The sequence below is a fragment of the Schistocerca gregaria genome, chromosome 7, assembly GCF_023897955.1.
Source record: "Schistocerca gregaria isolate iqSchGreg1 chromosome 7, iqSchGreg1.2, whole genome shotgun sequence".
Taxonomy (NCBI): domain Eukaryota; kingdom Metazoa; phylum Arthropoda; class Insecta; order Orthoptera; family Acrididae; genus Schistocerca; species Schistocerca gregaria.
This window is the reverse complement of record NC_064926.1, coordinates 525483197-525499983: the sequence shown is the minus strand read 5'-3', so window position 1 is coordinate 525499983 and position 16787 is coordinate 525483197. Positions and strand designations below refer to the sequence as shown.

The window sequence follows — 16787 nt, the reverse complement described above, 5'->3', positions numbered from 1 at the left end:
CTTTGAAGAACATGGAAGATTAATCGGACGAAGTCTGCATCTGTTGTTCGGAAAACTATCACAGTTTTCAGGAAAATCTCCGAGACAGAAAAAAACTGAATGTTTGCTGTGCACTGATGAGAGGCAACACAGATGGAACATTTTCTTTTTTTTTCATCGAGTAAACAGTAACATAAATCGTTTATCTGGACCAACATGGTAAATTTGTTGGTATTCAGTCTCTTGCCCTACAGCCAGATGTGATCTTCCAGCAGAATTGTACACCACCCCAATGGGGTTCACATGTTCTTTATTTCCGCGACCGGACACATCCAGAGCGATGGATAATAATTTATAAATCAATATTGATTGGCCATGACGATTTCCGCGGATTGTGAATTCAGTAGCTTCTCTCACCCTAGGCATGCTTGTGAGCACATGGGTTTAGACAGAGAATCCTATAGACATTTTAAGGTTTAAGAAACGAGCTCTGGTAGATAATCATTTACTTTTTGTACATAACTTTATGAGTGACTTCACATCATGCAGGAAATTGCAAGTATCTCAACCTCACTTGTTTTATTTTATTTTATTTGGCAGTCGGGGTAATATTTTATGTGGACTCCTTATACAGGTGTGCATTTAACTTTTTGTTACGATGAAGTATGGAGGTGTAAATAATTTGGGTAGTCAGATAAACCTAATTTACATTGAAACGCAGCAAATGAAGCACTGATCTTAAAATCCCAGCGTACGGGCTGATATGAGCAGTGTTGTATTACATCGTTCTGTACGCTCTAAGGGTCTATGTCATACTTAATCTGAAGCAGGATGGAATAACATGATCTGTAATCTTCAACCAATAATTTGAATGTCGCTGCTATCACATTTGTACAGTTTAATGACCGCCAATGTAAGTACCAGCATTCTTAGGTACTACTTGCACTCATGTTCAGTAGCGAAAAGTTCACCAAAACATTTTGTGGTTTACGACCCGTATTACACAGATTGATGAAGAGGAATAACACTGACCCTTCCGTAAAGTAACAAAGCGAGGTAGACGTTTGACATGCTACACTGTTAACCGACACCTCTTTCATAGCACGCCGGTATTTCACCGCACGTTTCAGTGACTAATCGGAGATTCAAGTGCTCTCCAGAGTCACATCAAAGTGCGCCTCATTAGACCACCAGAGTGCTTGACCCGTACCACAGTCCTGTTATTGCATCGCCGAGTGTTCTTGAACTAACCACACACGACCGTTGCTGTGACACCGTACCAGGCAGCCATAGATTCCGACCGTACTATCTCATGTTGTAGAAACGATACCGCTACCACCTCGAACTGGCATGTGCGATGTAAGGAAGTGAAAGGTTTGTAGGCCCTTCTGTGTTTATCTTAGATGTTACACGTCGTGTTAACTGGTTTTATTTGTGAAGGATATCACTACGCCCACTATCAGTGAAGTAGTACAGGGCCAATAACAATCGACTCTCCATAAACGTCACGTAGCCAGCCGGTGTGGCCGAACGGTTCTAGGCGCTTCAGTCTGGAACCGCGCGACCACTACTGTCGCAGGTTCGAATACTGCCTCGGGCATGGATGTGTGTCATGTCCTTAGGTTGGTTAGGTTTAATGACCTTAAATGTTGAGTCCCATAGTGCTTAGAGCCATTATTGAAACGTCACGAATGAGTGGCAAACCTCCTCAGGTGAAGTATGACATCAGGTGAGGATAGTCAGTTTGAAGAACGATTTAGCGAGTATCCGAGATAATGAATTACGTTAAATAAGATGAACGTTTTGTTCCATATTCCCACAATGAACAGATCGCCGAGGACGTGGAATAAATCATAAAAAGTAAAGTAGGTAATAAACGTTTTACAGAAGAACTGAAATGTTAAGATCTCTCTCATAGACTCTGTATCAGATGGTCCTCAGGTGGTGGAGAAACTCATAAATGTTAGACATTTTTAATTTTAAACCTTAAGTAAAAAGTTACTACACGTATTTAAATGCATGCATATATATTTAAATGTATACCTGCTAAAGTGTAGAAGATAGTTTATGGACCATTGTAGTCAAGCAACATTAAAAGAAAAGGAGTTTGCTGAATTTATCTATGCTGGGTGGTCCAATGATAGTGACCGGGCCAAATACCTCACGAAATAAGCGTCAAACGAAAAATTACAATGAACGAAACTGGTCTAGCTTAAAGGGGCAAACCGGATGGCTCTATGTTTGGCCCTCTAGATGGCGCTGACGTACGTCAAACGGAAATCAACTGCGTTTTTTTAAGGAACCCCCATTTTTATTACATATTCGTGTAGTACGTAAATATATATGAATGTTTTAGTTGGACCACTTTTTTCGCTTTGTGATAGATGGCGATGTAATAGTTACAAACGTGTACGTACGTGGTATCACGTAACATTCCGCCAGTGCGGACGGTATTTGCTTCGTGATTCATTACCCGTGTTAAAATGGACCGTTTACCAATTGCGGAAAAGGTCAATATCATGTTGACGTATTGCTATTGTGATCAAAATGCCCAACGGGAGTGTGCTATGTATGCTGCTCGGTATCCAGGACGACATCATCCAAGTGTCCGGACCGTTCGCCGGATAGTTACGTTATTTAAGGAAACAGGAAGTGTTCCGCCACATGTGAAACGTCAACCACGACTTACAACAAATGATGGTGCCGAAATAGGTGTTTTAGCTGGTGTCGCGGATAAACCTCAAAAACCTCGGTGTTTAGAATGCTACATCAACATCGACTGCATTCGTACCATATTTCTATGCACCAGAAATTGCATGGCGACGACGTCGAACGTCGTGTACTGTTCTGCCACTGGGGACAAGAGAAATTACGAGACGATGACAGATTCTTTGCACGCGTTCTATTTAGCGACGAAGCGGCATTCACCAACAGCGGTAACGTAAATCGGCATGATATGCACTATTGGGCAACAGAAAATCCACGATGGCTGCGACAAGTGGAACATCAGCGACCTTGGCGGGTTAATGTATGGTGCGACATTATGGGAGGAAGGATAATTGGCCCCCATTTTGTCGATGACAATCTAAATGGTACAATTTGTGCTGATTACTTACGTAGTGTTCAACCGATGTTACTCAAAATGTTTCACTGCATGACAGAATGACGATGTACTTCCAACATGATGGATGTCCGGCACATAGCTCGAGTGCGGTTGAAGCGGTATAGAATAGCATATTTCATGACAGGCGGATTAGTCGTTGGATTAGTCGTCGAAGCACCATACCATGGCCAGCATTTTCACCGCATCTGACGTCCCCGGATTTCTTTCTGTGGGTAAAGTTGAAGGATATTTGCTATCATGATCCACCGACAACGCCTGAAACATGTGTCAGAGCATTTTCAATACATATGCGAACATTAGGGAAGGCGAACTACTCGCTGTTGAGGGGAATGTCGCCGGCCGCGGTGGTCTCGCGGTTCTAGGCGCGCAGTCCGGAACCGTGCGACTGCTACGGTCGCAGGTTCGAATCCTGCCTCGGTCATGGATGTGTGTGATGTCCTTAGGTTAGTTAGGTTTAAGTAGTTCTAAGTTCTAGGGGACTAATGACCACAGCAGTTGAGTCCCATAGTGCTCAGAGCCATTTGAACCATTTTGAGGGGAATGTCGTTACACGTATTGCCAAATCCATTGCGGTTGACGGACATCATTTTGAGCATTTATTGCATTGATGTAGTATTTGCAGGTAATCACGCTGTAACAGCACGAGTTCTCAGAAATGATAAGTTCACAACGGTACATGTATCACATTGTAACAACCGAAATAAAATGTGCAAACGTACCTACGTTCTGTATTTTAATTTAAAAAACCAACTTGTTACCAACTGTTCGTCTAAAATTGTGAGCCATATGTTTGTGACTATTACAGCGCCATCCATCACAAAGCGAAAAAAGTGGTCCAGCTAAAACATTCATATTTTTTTACGTACTACACGAAAATGTAATAAAAATGGAGCTTCCTATTTAAAATACCGCAGTTGATATCCGTTTGATCTATGGCAGCACCATTAGTAGGCCAACCATAGCGCCATCTGGTTTCCCCCTTCAAGCTAGACAAGTTTCTTTCTAGTTTTTTCGTTTGGCGCTTATTTCGTGAGATCAATAGAACACCCTGTACACATCGCATCACAGGTTAAGGGCATTTCATTGCAGGAACAGATTCCGTGAATTGATCCATTATTTTTAAGCACAGATACGTTTCTTAAGATAACATTCATCAAGAAACAAATATACTAAGAAGCAGTGATTTTTTACACCTTTCATGAAACAGGGTTTTGTAAGATGCTCTTCACATTGTAAATCATTCAGCTTACATGATTCGTAACTATGACAACTTTAACCCCGAGGTATGGCATCTTATGACATTATGGAATCAAAATTTACAAAGCACGACGAAGTACTGTACAAACTTTTACGTTATCTATGTCCAACAGCGTTCACATTACTGATACAAAGATAGCTGAAGTTTGACTTCCAACTACTTATAGATTTGGAAGATTTTTATCCACATGGCTACATATTTTATGCAGTCGTGGGTTGGAAACTTCTTGTAGCACTAAAATATGACTACGATGTCACTCTACTATATATTTGACGCAGTGTGTGTATGTGTGTGTGTGTGTGTGTGTGTGTGTGTGTGTGTGTGTGTGTGTGTGTGTGTGTATGTGTGTGTGTGTGTGTGTGCATTCTTTTCCCGAAATTATGTTGGGTAGCAAGGTAGCAAGTATTAGGGACTACTGTCTCCATTGCGTACCTTGTATTATGACCAAAAGGACTAGATTATACATATCAGTATGCGCATTCAGGTTTGAGACAGTCAATACTCCTGCATTACATTTCAGAATATGCAGGAAATAGTGACGAAGCCTGCTCAAAGGTCATGTCCGACACCTATCCTTACCCTTTATCAACTTCTGTAAAGTGAAGCGAAAGTTTGTGCACAATGTTTGCTGTTAACATTACTTCTACCGCAGTTGCTTTTCTTATAATGGCTGTTTTAATGTTGGCAGCTCATAATAAAATTACATGTTGGTGTCCCCGCAGTGAAATGTGCGCTACTCTCCAATTACCCAGGAAGGCTGAAACTGTGTGGTTCACTTGGACTTGAAACCAGGTACCTTGATCTTCGCCGGCAGTTACTACTGGGCGACCTACCCAGCCCCGACTCACGGCCCATGCTCACAGCTTCGGTTCTGGTAATAACTCTCTCTTTCTCTAGTTCGCAGAGCGGTGACGAGGGGGGAATATGTTGTGCCACATAACAGAACCATTAACGGCATTGCCCACCAATGGGTTGATTATTCGTGCTCATCACGGTTAGGCTCATATTCCTAGCCTGTCCTGAAGTTTTATTTTTAAACTCTTTGTTACTCTTATGTTTTCTAAATAATTTATTATACGACACAATAACATCCGCCAATGTAGTTTCCGCAGTTGTGGGATTGAACCAGAGCACATAGCCGATCATTTCGTTTGAAACTACTGTGATTGTGCCAGGTTTTAGTTTCAAAATATTCAGACATTGTGGTCTCCAGACAGAGATATCGTTTCTCCAACCTCTTTTCGTTATATTCTCTCAGACTTTTCTAAATATTTTGTGAACGCGTTCCGTGATCGTGTCGTGGAGACAGAGGCGTATGTGGATAAAGCTAAAGTGAATAAGCTCACTGGACAAAGTATTAGTCGTTCCTCTCAAAGGAACAAACTGGTCACTTTGAAGCACTTTAAATAATAAAGAACTGTTAAAAAGCGGTCATGTGACAGTGTACAACTGAAACTACTTCATGGCAATGGTGCCAGTTGTTTGTATGAACTGAGCGTTGACAGAAGGCTCGATGTTTGAACTTCATAAACAAGGTATCACTTTTCGTCTCGTACACGACAAGAATATGAACGATGTTGTCGGACCTGGCGATGTATCAGCACGGCAGTGAAACATGTATTCAAGAAATGGCATACCAATCGTAGCCATGTAACAGAGAGTAATAATATTGGTCTAAAAAAGATACTAACGGACAGGTAGCGGCGACGAATTTCACACATTTCAAGGGCAGTAAATACCAAACCCGGTATCAATTGCGGTTGTCAGTAAATGTAAGTCCAACTGCAACAGATTACGAGCGCAATTTGCTAGGGGAACTCCGTACAGCGGACTTTCAAAGTCGGCTGCAGTTGGTCAAAGTGGCATTAAAACTGCACCATGTCACTGGAACAAACAAAACTGAAACAGAAACGTAGCTGGCTGGAAGCGTGTACTGTGGTCTAACGAGTCACGGTTTTGCCCCTTTTCAAGTGATGCAAAGCATCTACTTCTACATTTCTACTCCGTAAGCCACCAAACGGTGTGTGGCGGAGGGCACTTTACGTCCCACTGTCATTACCTCCCTTTCCTGTTCCAGTCGCGTATGGTTCGCGGGAAGAACGACTGTCAGAAAGCCTCCGTGCGCGCTCTAATCTCGTGATCTCCTCGGGACGTATAAATAGGGAGAAGCAATATATTCGATACCTCATCCAGGAACACACACTCTCGAAATCTGGCGAGCAAGCTACACCTCGATGCACAGCGCCTCTCTTGCAGACTCTGCCACTTGAGTTTGTTAAACATCTCCGTAATGCTATCATGGTTACCAAATAACCCTGTGACGAAACGCGCCGCTCTTCTTTGGATCTTCTCTATCTCCTCCGTCAACCCGACCTGGTACGGATCCCACACTGACGAGCAATACCCAAGTATAGGTCGAACGAGTGTTTTGTAAGCCACCTCCTTTGTTTAAGGACTACATTTTCTAAGGACTCTCCCAATGAATCTCAATCTGGTACCCGCCTTACCAACAATTAATTTTATATGGTCATTCCACTTCAAATCGTTCCGCACGCATACTCCCAGATATTTTACAGAAGTAACTGCTACAAGTGTATGTTCTGCTATTATATAATCATACAATAAAGGATCCTTCTTTCTGTGTATTCGCAATACATTACATTTGTCTATGTTAAGGGTCAGTTGCCACTCCCTGAACCAGGTGCCTATCCGCTGCAGATCTTCCTGCAATTCGCTACAATTTTCTAATGCTGCAACATCTCTGTATACTACAGCATCATCCGCGAAAAGCCGCATGGAACTTCCAACACTATCTACTAGGTCATTTATATATATTCTGAAAAGCAGTGGTCCCATAACACCCCCCCCGGGGCACGCCAGAGGTTTCTTGATAATAATATGCTGTGTTCTGGTTGCTAAAAACTCTTCAATCCAGCCACACAGTTGGTCTGATATTCCGTAGTCTGTTACTTCGTTTATCAGGCGACAGTGCGGAACTGTATCGAACGCCTTCCGGAAGTCAAGAAAAATAGCATCTACCTGGGAGCCTGTATCTATTATTTTCTGGGTCTCGTGTACAAATAAAGCGAGTTGGGTCTCACACGATCGCTGTTTCCGGAATCCATGTCTAGTGCACTGAAGACCCGATGAGGCAATTAATCCGCAATTTGTAGCAGCTGTAGTTCTTTCCGGAGAAGTTTCTGTGCTCTGTCTTGGGTCCTCTCTATACCATGACTTCCCCTTGGTGATCACAAACCAAGAGGTTCATTTCAACTTTCTCAGTATCTGCAACGCAGATTTTTTCTCAGAAATCAGGTTTCTTTCATTCATAATTCCAGTACATCACATTATTTCCCACTCTTTTGGCTACAAAATCCTATTTCTCAACATAAGGTACCTTCAATGAGACGGCCTTCCGCCACCATACGGGGAGGGCCTGAATGCTTAAATGGTAAAACACTTGTGGAGGACGTTGGAGCCAACGTCTTGCTGTATCAGTAACCTCCCATCAACGTTCTGCTTCCTGTGGAGTGCATTCTTCGTTGGGCCAAACAGATGGAAGTTGGAAGGTGCGAGATCTGGGCTGTAGGGTGGATGAGGAAGAACTGACCAATGAGGTCTTGTAAACTCCTCTCGGGTGCACAGACTTCTGTGGGGCCTTAGGTTGTCACAGAGAATGAGACGTTCGCATGTTGGGACGACGAACGTGCTGAAGCCATTTCTTCAGTTCTCTAAAGGTAGCACAATGAACTTGCGAGTTGATCGGTGCACGATGAGGGAGGACATCAATTAGAATAAACCCTTCAGCGTCCCAGAAGATCTGAGGCTCCGGCTTTGAACCTTTCCTTCAGAAGGAATTGTTGCAATCAGTCAAGTAACAGTCAACAAATTCCGCACAGATGGTCCTTCGTTGCTCTTTATGGTCTTCTGGTAGGCGGCGAGGAACCCAGCAGCCACATACCTTTGAGTGCCCCAACTGGTGTCCGAGTGAACAGCGAGGTATTTGACTGCGATCCGTCGATCCGTCGATCACCTCTGGGCCCGGGTTAGATTCCCGGCAGGGTCGGAGAATTTTCTGCGTCCACTGACTGGGTGTTGTGCTGTCCTCATCACCATCCTATCACCCTCATCGACTGCAGTTCGCCGAAGTGGCGTCAAATTGAAAGACCGGCACCCGGCGAACGGCCTGCCCGATAGGGGGTGGGGGTGGGGGGTGTGGGGGGGGGGGGTAGCCATACTATTAAATAAAATGACAGTGTCGGTGTCCGCACGTTCCAGCATTACAGCAGTCACACTGTGTGCGGCCGGCGGCAATATGGGAAGTCGGACAAGTTTACGCGATTTGTTGCAATGATGACAGACGCTTCTCCCAACGACTTACCGTTCATTTGTTCACTGCCAGGTCTCCTTAAGTATTCTGCTAGTGCCTACGAATATCTCATATACTCTTGTTTTCTGCCAAAAGGAAACTTAGCGACAGCTCTCTGCTTGGAACAAACCTCCGTTACAGACGCCACTTTGAAAGCTACGTACAGAGCCGCTACCTATCGAAACTTTATGAAACAATATGGGTTGCAGCAGGAATATTTTACCATGTTCCACAACAATTTCCGCATGTTTTCAACCGAAATTGGCCGAGAATCAAGTTGTGTTGCATTACTCATTCAATGCCCCTCGTATTTCCAGTGTAATGAGTGTGCCGAGGACAGTGCCGTCATCTAAGATGGCGACAGCGTGGGTCGTGTTTCAAAGGCCGTAACGATAGTCATACTCTGGAGAGTTGCAAATACTGGGAATACCAGCTCAGTTGAAACAGGGTAAAGAAACTTTAGGTACTATAGGTTCTCTGTGTATGATTGGAGAAAGAACGAGACAAATAAACAAGGAGGTGTATATTTGTTTTACCGTCTTGGAGAAGGCACCAGAAACTGTCAAATAAAATATGCTTCTCCAGTTTAAAAGAGGTGTAATTAGACTGGAAAGATATAAACTTAATGAATGAGATGTACACAAAGCAATATGGGACAGTAAGGCAGAGCATTAGGAGAGAGAGGCGATGAACAGTGGAACGGATGTAAGGCACGGATGCTCTCTGTCATCGAAGCTGTTCAATGTTTGTCGAGAAAAACTGATAGGTAAGGTTACTGAGCACGGAAGAGTCACTGTAACTGGAAGACAAAGATTAATGACTAGAAAATATGTAAATGTTTAAGCAGGACGGGCGTAATCAGAAGAGATACAAACGATGTTGAAGAGTATTGGAAGGAGAGGTGACAACCATCAATAGCAAATATATATAGGAATCCTTTCTTTACCTGCAGCGTTTAATGGCAAGGAACGAAAGTTGTACAGAAGTCTGAAAACAGAGTATTTTTTGAGAAAGAGAGCATTTCAAAGGTGACGCAGTCAAAACGCCTAAAGAATTCTAATAACGGTGAGCAAAAGACATTCTAAGTGTGAAGTCAGGTTTGTAATGTTGAATCATAGGCAGTTGAAAAGAAATAAGAAATTTAGAAGGTTTGGAAATGTGGTCACGAGGAAGGATGCTTAAGGTGAATTGGGCTGGCGGACTTAAGAATGAAGAAATTATGAAGTAGATGGGGTAGGAAAGAAAAGTATTGTAAAGGAGCAGAAAGAAGCAAAACTCTTGTCTCGGGTATATAGTGCGTGGATTTGCAACAAAGAATTAAGGAGAGAAAAGTAGAATGAATAAGAGGAAGAAATATGAAGGAAATGGGAATCATGGTCACCCTTAGAAGAGGCCGTTCATAGAAACAGATGAAGGAAGGTTCTTAGAACTGGACACGATATATAGAACATCCAGATTAAACCTGGAACAGGTTAAATGTAGCATTCAACGTACCCACAGTTCTATAGCTGTACGTTCTCTGCTAGCAGTGTGTAGTAATTTCAGCTGACTGTGACATACCTGAGGAAACCGGAAAAGCATTTTTATCTCCCCGAATTGCGATCGTTTTCAACGCGAAGTTTCACTTTATTAGTGTGATTTCTCCTTAGTATGACACACATTTTTGGCCGTGTGAATCTTCAGCGCGGTTAGCATAATGCTCGTATGTGTCACTGGTGAAGTTGTACTCAAGAGTTTGTTATTTTTGGTACCTTACGTAAGTGGCAAAGTAACTTGTAAGATTACCAACAGTATTGGTAGCACTGGTAGGGAGAAAACGTAAATCCATATTTGGGAGAGAAACTGGGAGCAAACGACTTCTCTTTGACTTCTGCTTCTTTTTTTTTTTTTTTTTTTTTGCACATAATTAGCGCCACACGTCGTTCAGTGTTACTCCACTAAGTATTTTATGTCATTAAAAACAATGATATGCATTTTATGAGTAATAAAAATTAATCGTTCCCGTGTCTCCATTGTTTCTATGTAACCAAAGCGATTAATTTTAATGCAACTACAATTTACATGCAGCAACATAAAAAATCTGTACAATTATTGTTGTTATTTTGTACTGAACAGAACGTTCTTCATCATTATGAAAGACAAGAGTTTCCTGTTATTATTGATAAATGACAAATTTGTTTATGAATAACAAAAACATATGTAACATACGCTGGTCGAAGTAGAGAAGTGATATTTGAAATGATTTTGTTTTGTGGCATCCTTTAAATTTTCTCTCATTTTGAGGAAATAGTGCATTCTAGAACTATAAATATATCTTCTTTTTTTCACTAAAACATTTCTCTGTTTCACGTTACCAATCAACAATTTCCTAATTAAAACAGAATTTCACTGACTGTTTCAGTCTTGCTACAAATACTAGTTGTTTTTAAGTAACAGGCAGGAGGATAACTATGCAGAATAGAAATGTTTTAGAGGTAATGTGACCATTTATCTAGCTTCGCTTAGTTTCCAGACAGTTCGCCATTTGCGATTTACAGAGGAATGTAGTAAGAAAGTGATCGCGTGTGCAAACGAAAGGCTCGAATTGTGGTAACGCCCGATAGGTATGCAACACCTTTGACGTACACATGTAACCCAGTTACGATCTCAGCAGGGCTACTGCGCAAACTAGTGTCGTCTACACTTACGTACGGATGCCTACGGCACCCTTCTGTAGCTCTACAACCCTACAACCCCGGTTGCTGGTATTTGCAGGTCCCGCGTTCTGGGGGCTCATCAATCCGCAATGGTCGCTGTGCAGTAAGGGCCGTCGGCAGTCGCCCATCGACATCGAGCCGGACAAGTTGCTGTTCGACCCCCTGTTGCGGCCGCTGCACATCGACAAGAACATGGTGAGTGGGAGACCGCACTACCCGCCGTACACGCTCGGCAGCAGCGCCCCCTACCTCTCTGCGCTTTCGCCACTCGGAATCAGTCCTAAGTGGCGGCCGTATTGCCCGTTCCGGGGAAACCCGCAGCGCCTGCTCTTAGCTTACAGTCCGCCAGCTCTCGGCTCTATATGCTTTACTTGCAGAAGGGAGGGCCTCCACTGTGAACATTTCAGCTCAAATGCGAGCGGAGGAATGCGGAAAACAGCGAACGCAGTGCAGCAATTGCATTTCTCCGAGATGGCGTCGTTAATGCTGGTGACGACGTGGACTGGGAAGATGACTTATCCAGAGGCGGGAGACACCAGCGTGCTTCTCATCCCCTTAGTCGCTCTCAGCCGGCAATTTATTTATCCCGCGAAATTTATGAAGCTAAATAAAAGTATAAGGCGACAAGATTGTGCCAAGATAAATTTTAGAAAACTGTATGTCTCATGACTTTAGACTATTTTCCAAATTAATGAATTTTCTAGCTACGTTGTTATATGGCAAAATTGTCTACTAACCTCATCTTTGTGTGCCGCAATCTTGTGCAAGTGCTCTGAACAGAGTCACATCACTTATAGACTAACGGAATTAATTAAAAAAACATTTTTTGTTTCATTAATGAAGAACTGAACCATGAACCGTGGACCTTGAAGTCTGTGGGGTGGTTTGTGTACGTCAGTGATACAGACAGCCATACCGTAGCTGCAACAACAATGTAGGGGTGTCTGTTGAGAAGCCAGACGTACGTGTAGTTTCTGAAGATGGGGCAGCAGCAGTTTCAGTAGTTGCAGGAGCAACAGTGCGGATGATTAACTGACATGGCCTTGTAACATCAGCAAAAACGGCCTTGCTCTGATGATACCACGAACGGCGGAAAGCAAAGTGAAACTACAGTCGTAATTTTTCCCCGAGGGCATACAACTCTACAGTACCATTAACTGAGGATGATGTTCTCTTGGATAATATATCCGGAGGTAAAATAATCCCCAGGAGAATGTCGTCATCAGAAGATAAAGAACTGGCGTTCTACGGATTGCTGAGTGGAATGTTAGATCCTCTTGAGACAAGTTGGTTAGAAAATTTTGATAAGGAAATGGATAGGTTGAAGTTAGATATAGTGGGAAGTAGTAAAGTTCGGTAGCAGGAGAAACAGGGCTTCTGGTCAAATGGTTCAAATGGTCCAAATGGCTCTGAGCACTATGGGACTTAACATCTGAGGTCATCAGTCCCCTAGAACTTACAACTACTTAAACCTATCTAACCTACGGACAGCACACAACACCTAGTCATCACGAGGCAGAGAAAATCCCTGACCCCGCCGGGAATCGAACCCGGGAACCGGAGCGCGGGGAGCGAGAACGTTACCGCACGACCACGAGCTGCGGACGAGGACAGTAGTAGTTGTACGAGCATCTAGAGCTAAGATGGAAAAGTTGTCTTAAGGAAAAACAGTCTTAAACAAAGAAGAGAAAGAGCTTAAAGATGGAGGGTGTATACAAGGAGTTGAAAATGAAAGCAATCTCATACAAATGTAAAGACGTATATGCAAATTAGATAGGAGATATGACACTGCAAGAAAAATTCGACAGAGCGCTCCAAGGTTTCAGTTCGAAACAAGGCTCTGGGAGCACACGACGTTCTGTCAGAATTGGTGATATCCTTGGAGGAGTCAACCACGACAAAACACATCCATCTGGTGTGCAGAATGTATGAGACATGCGAAATACACTCACACTTCAAAAAGAATATAATAATTCCAATTCCAGGCAAAGCAGATGCTACTGTTGTTGTTGTGGTCTTCAGAGACTGGTTTGAAGCAGCTCTCCATCCTACTCTGTCCTGTGCAAGCATCTTCAACTACCACTACATACTGCAACCTACATCCTTCTAAATCTGCTTTGTGTCTTCATCTTTTGGTCTCCCTCTACGATTCTTACCGTCCATGTTGCCCACCAATACTAAATTTGTGATTCCTTGATGCCTCAGAATATGTCCTACCAACCGGTACCTTCTTCTAGTAAATTGTGCAACAAATTTCTCTTGTCCCCAATTCTATTCACTACCTCCTCATTAGTTATGTGAACTACCCTTCTAATCTTCAGCATTATTCTGTAGCACCACATTACAAAAGCTTCTATTCTGTTCTTGTCTAACCTATCTATCGTCCACGTTTCACTTACATACATGGCTACACCTCCCCCCATGAACCATGGACCTTGCCGTTGGTGGGGAGGCTAGCGTGCCTCAGCGATACAGATGGCCGTACCGTAGGTGCAACCACAACGGAGGGGTATCTGTTGAGAGGCCAGACAAACGTGTGGTTCCGGAAGAGGGGCAGCAGCCTTTTCAGTAGTTGCAGGGGCAACAGTCTGGATGATTGACTGATCTGGCCTTGTAACATTAACCAAAACGGCCTTGATGTGCTGGTACTGCGAACGGCTAATAGCAAGGGGAAACTACAGCTGTAATCTTTCTCGAGGGTATGCAGCTTTACTGTCTGATTAAATGATGATGTTGCCCTCTAGGGTAAAATATTCCGGAGGTAAAATAGTCCCCCATTCGGATCTCCGTGCGGTGACTACCCAAGAGGACGTCGTTATCAGGAGAAAGAAAACTGGCGTTCTACGAATCGGAGCGTGAATTGTCAGATCCCTTATTCGGGCAGGTAGATTAGAAAATTTAAAAAGGGAAATGGATAGGTTAAAGTTAGATATAGTGGGAATTAGTGAAGTTCGGTGGCAGGAGGAACAAGACTTTTGATCAGGAGAATACAGGGTTATAAATACAAAATCAAATAGGGGTAATGCAGGAGTAGGTTTAATAATGAATAAAAAATAGGAGTGCGGGTAAGCTACTACAAACAGCATAGTGAACGCATTATTGTGGCCAAGATAGAAACAAAGCCCACGCCTACTACAGTAGTACAAGTTTATATGCCAACTAGCTCTGCAGATGATGAAGAAATTGAGGAAATCTATGATGAGATAAAAGAAATTATTCAGGTAGTGAAGGGAGACGAAAATTTAATAGTCATGTGTGACTGGAATTCGTCAGTAGGAAAAGGGAGAGAAGGAAACTTAGTAGGTGAATATGGATTGGGGGGAAGAAATGAAAGAGGAACCCGCCTGGTAGAATTTTGCACAGAGCACAACTTAATCATAGGTAACACTTGGTTTAAGAATCATGAAAGAAGGTTGTATACGTGGAAGAACCCTGGAGATACTAAAAGATATCAGATAGATTATATAATGGTAAGACAGAGATTTAGGAATCAGGTTTTAAATTGTAAGACATTTCCAGGGGCAGATGTGGACTCTGACCACAATCTATTGGTTATGAACTGTAGATTAAAACTGAAGAAACTACAAAAAGGTGCTAATTTAAGGAGATGGAACCTGGATAGACTGAAAGAACCAGAGGTTGTAGAGAGTTTCAGGGAGAGCATAAGGGAACAATTGACACGAATGGAGGAAAGAAATACAGTAGAAAAAGAATGGGTAGCTCTGAGGCATGAAGTAGTGAAGGCAGCAGAAGATAAAGTAGGTAAAAAGACGAGGGCTAATAGATATCCGTGGGTAACAGAAGAAATATTGAATTTAATTGATGAAAGGAGAAAATATAAAAATGCTGTAAATGAAGCAGGCAAAAAGGAATACAAACGTCTCAAAAATGAGATCGACAGGAAGTGCAAAATGGCTAAGCAGGGATGGCTAGAGGACAAATGTAAGGATGTAGAGGCTTATCTCACTAGGGGTAAGATAGATACTGCCTACAGTAAAATTAAAGAAACCTTTGGAGAAAAGAAGGCCACTTGTATGAATATCAAGAGCTCAGATGGAAACCCAGTTCTAAGCAAAGAAGGGAAGGCGGAAAGGTGGAAGGAGTATATAGAAGGTTTATACAAGGGCGATGTACTGGAAATGGAAGAGGATGCAGATTAAGATGAAATGCGAGATACAATACTGCGGGAAGAGTTTGATAGAGGACTGAAAGACCTGAGTCGAAACAAGGCCCCGGAGTAGGCAACATTCCATTGGAGCTGCTGATAGCCTTGGGAGAGCCAGTCATGACAAAACTCTTCCATCTGGTGAGCAAGATTTATGAGACAGGCGAAATACCCTCAGACTTCAAGAAGAATATAATAATTACAATCCCAAAGAAAGCAGGTGTTGACAGATGTGAAAATTACCGAACTATCAGTTTAATAAGTCACGGCTGCAAAATACTAACACGAATTCTTTACAGACGAATGGAAAAACTTGTAGAAGCGGACCTTGCTGAAGATCAGTTTGGATTCCGTAGAAATGTTGGAACACGTGAGGCAACATTAACCTTACGACTTATCTTAGAAGAAAGATTAAGATAAGGCAAACCTACGTTTCTAGCATTTGTAGACTTAGAGAAAGCTTTTGACAAATTTGACTGGATTACTCTCTTTCAAATTCTAAAGGTGGCAGGGGTAAAATACAGGGAGCGAAAGGCTATTTACACTTTATACAGAAACCAGATGGCAGTTATAAGAGACGAGGGACATGAAAGGGAAGCAGTGGTTGGGAGGAGAGTGAGACAGGTTTGTAGTCTCTCCCCGATGTTATTCAATCTGTATATTGAGCAAGCAGTGAAGGAAACAAAAGAAAAATTCGGAGTAGGTATTTAAATCCATGGAGAAGAATAAAAATGTTGAGGTTCACCGATGACATCGTAATTCTGTCAGAGACAGCAAAGGACTGGGAAGAGCAGTTCAACGGAATGGATAGTGTCTTGAAAGGAGGATATCAGATGAACATCAACAAAAGCGAAACGAGGATAATGGAATGTAGTCAAATTAAATCGGGTGATGCTGACGGAATTAGATTAGGAAATGAGACACTTAATGTAGTAAGAGAGTTTTGCTATTTAGGGAGTAAAATAACTGATGATGGTCGAAGTAGAGAGGATATAAAATGTAGACTGCCAATAGCAAGGAAAGCGTTTCTGAAGAAGAGAAATTTGTTAACATCGAGTATAGATTTAATGGTCAGGAAGTCGTTTCTGAAAGTATTTGTATAGAGTGTAGCCATGTATGGAAGTAAAACATGGACAATAACTAGTTTGGACAAGAAGAGAATAGAAGCTTTCGAAATGTGGTGCTACAGAAGAATG

General features: G+C 42.6%; 1 protein-coding gene across 1 annotated transcript in view; it reads left to right on the top strand.

Moving 5' to 3' along the window:
* LOC126281531 (carbonic anhydrase-related protein 10-like) overlaps positions 1-16787 on the top strand; it is a 925111-nt gene that overhangs the window by 676813 nt on the left and 231511 nt on the right. The window contains exon 3 of the mRNA XM_049980578.1: positions 11485-11621. Within this exon, the coding sequence (XP_049836535.1) occupies positions 11485-11621 (137 nt within the window). The remainder of the gene's footprint in view (positions 1-11484; positions 11622-16787) is intronic.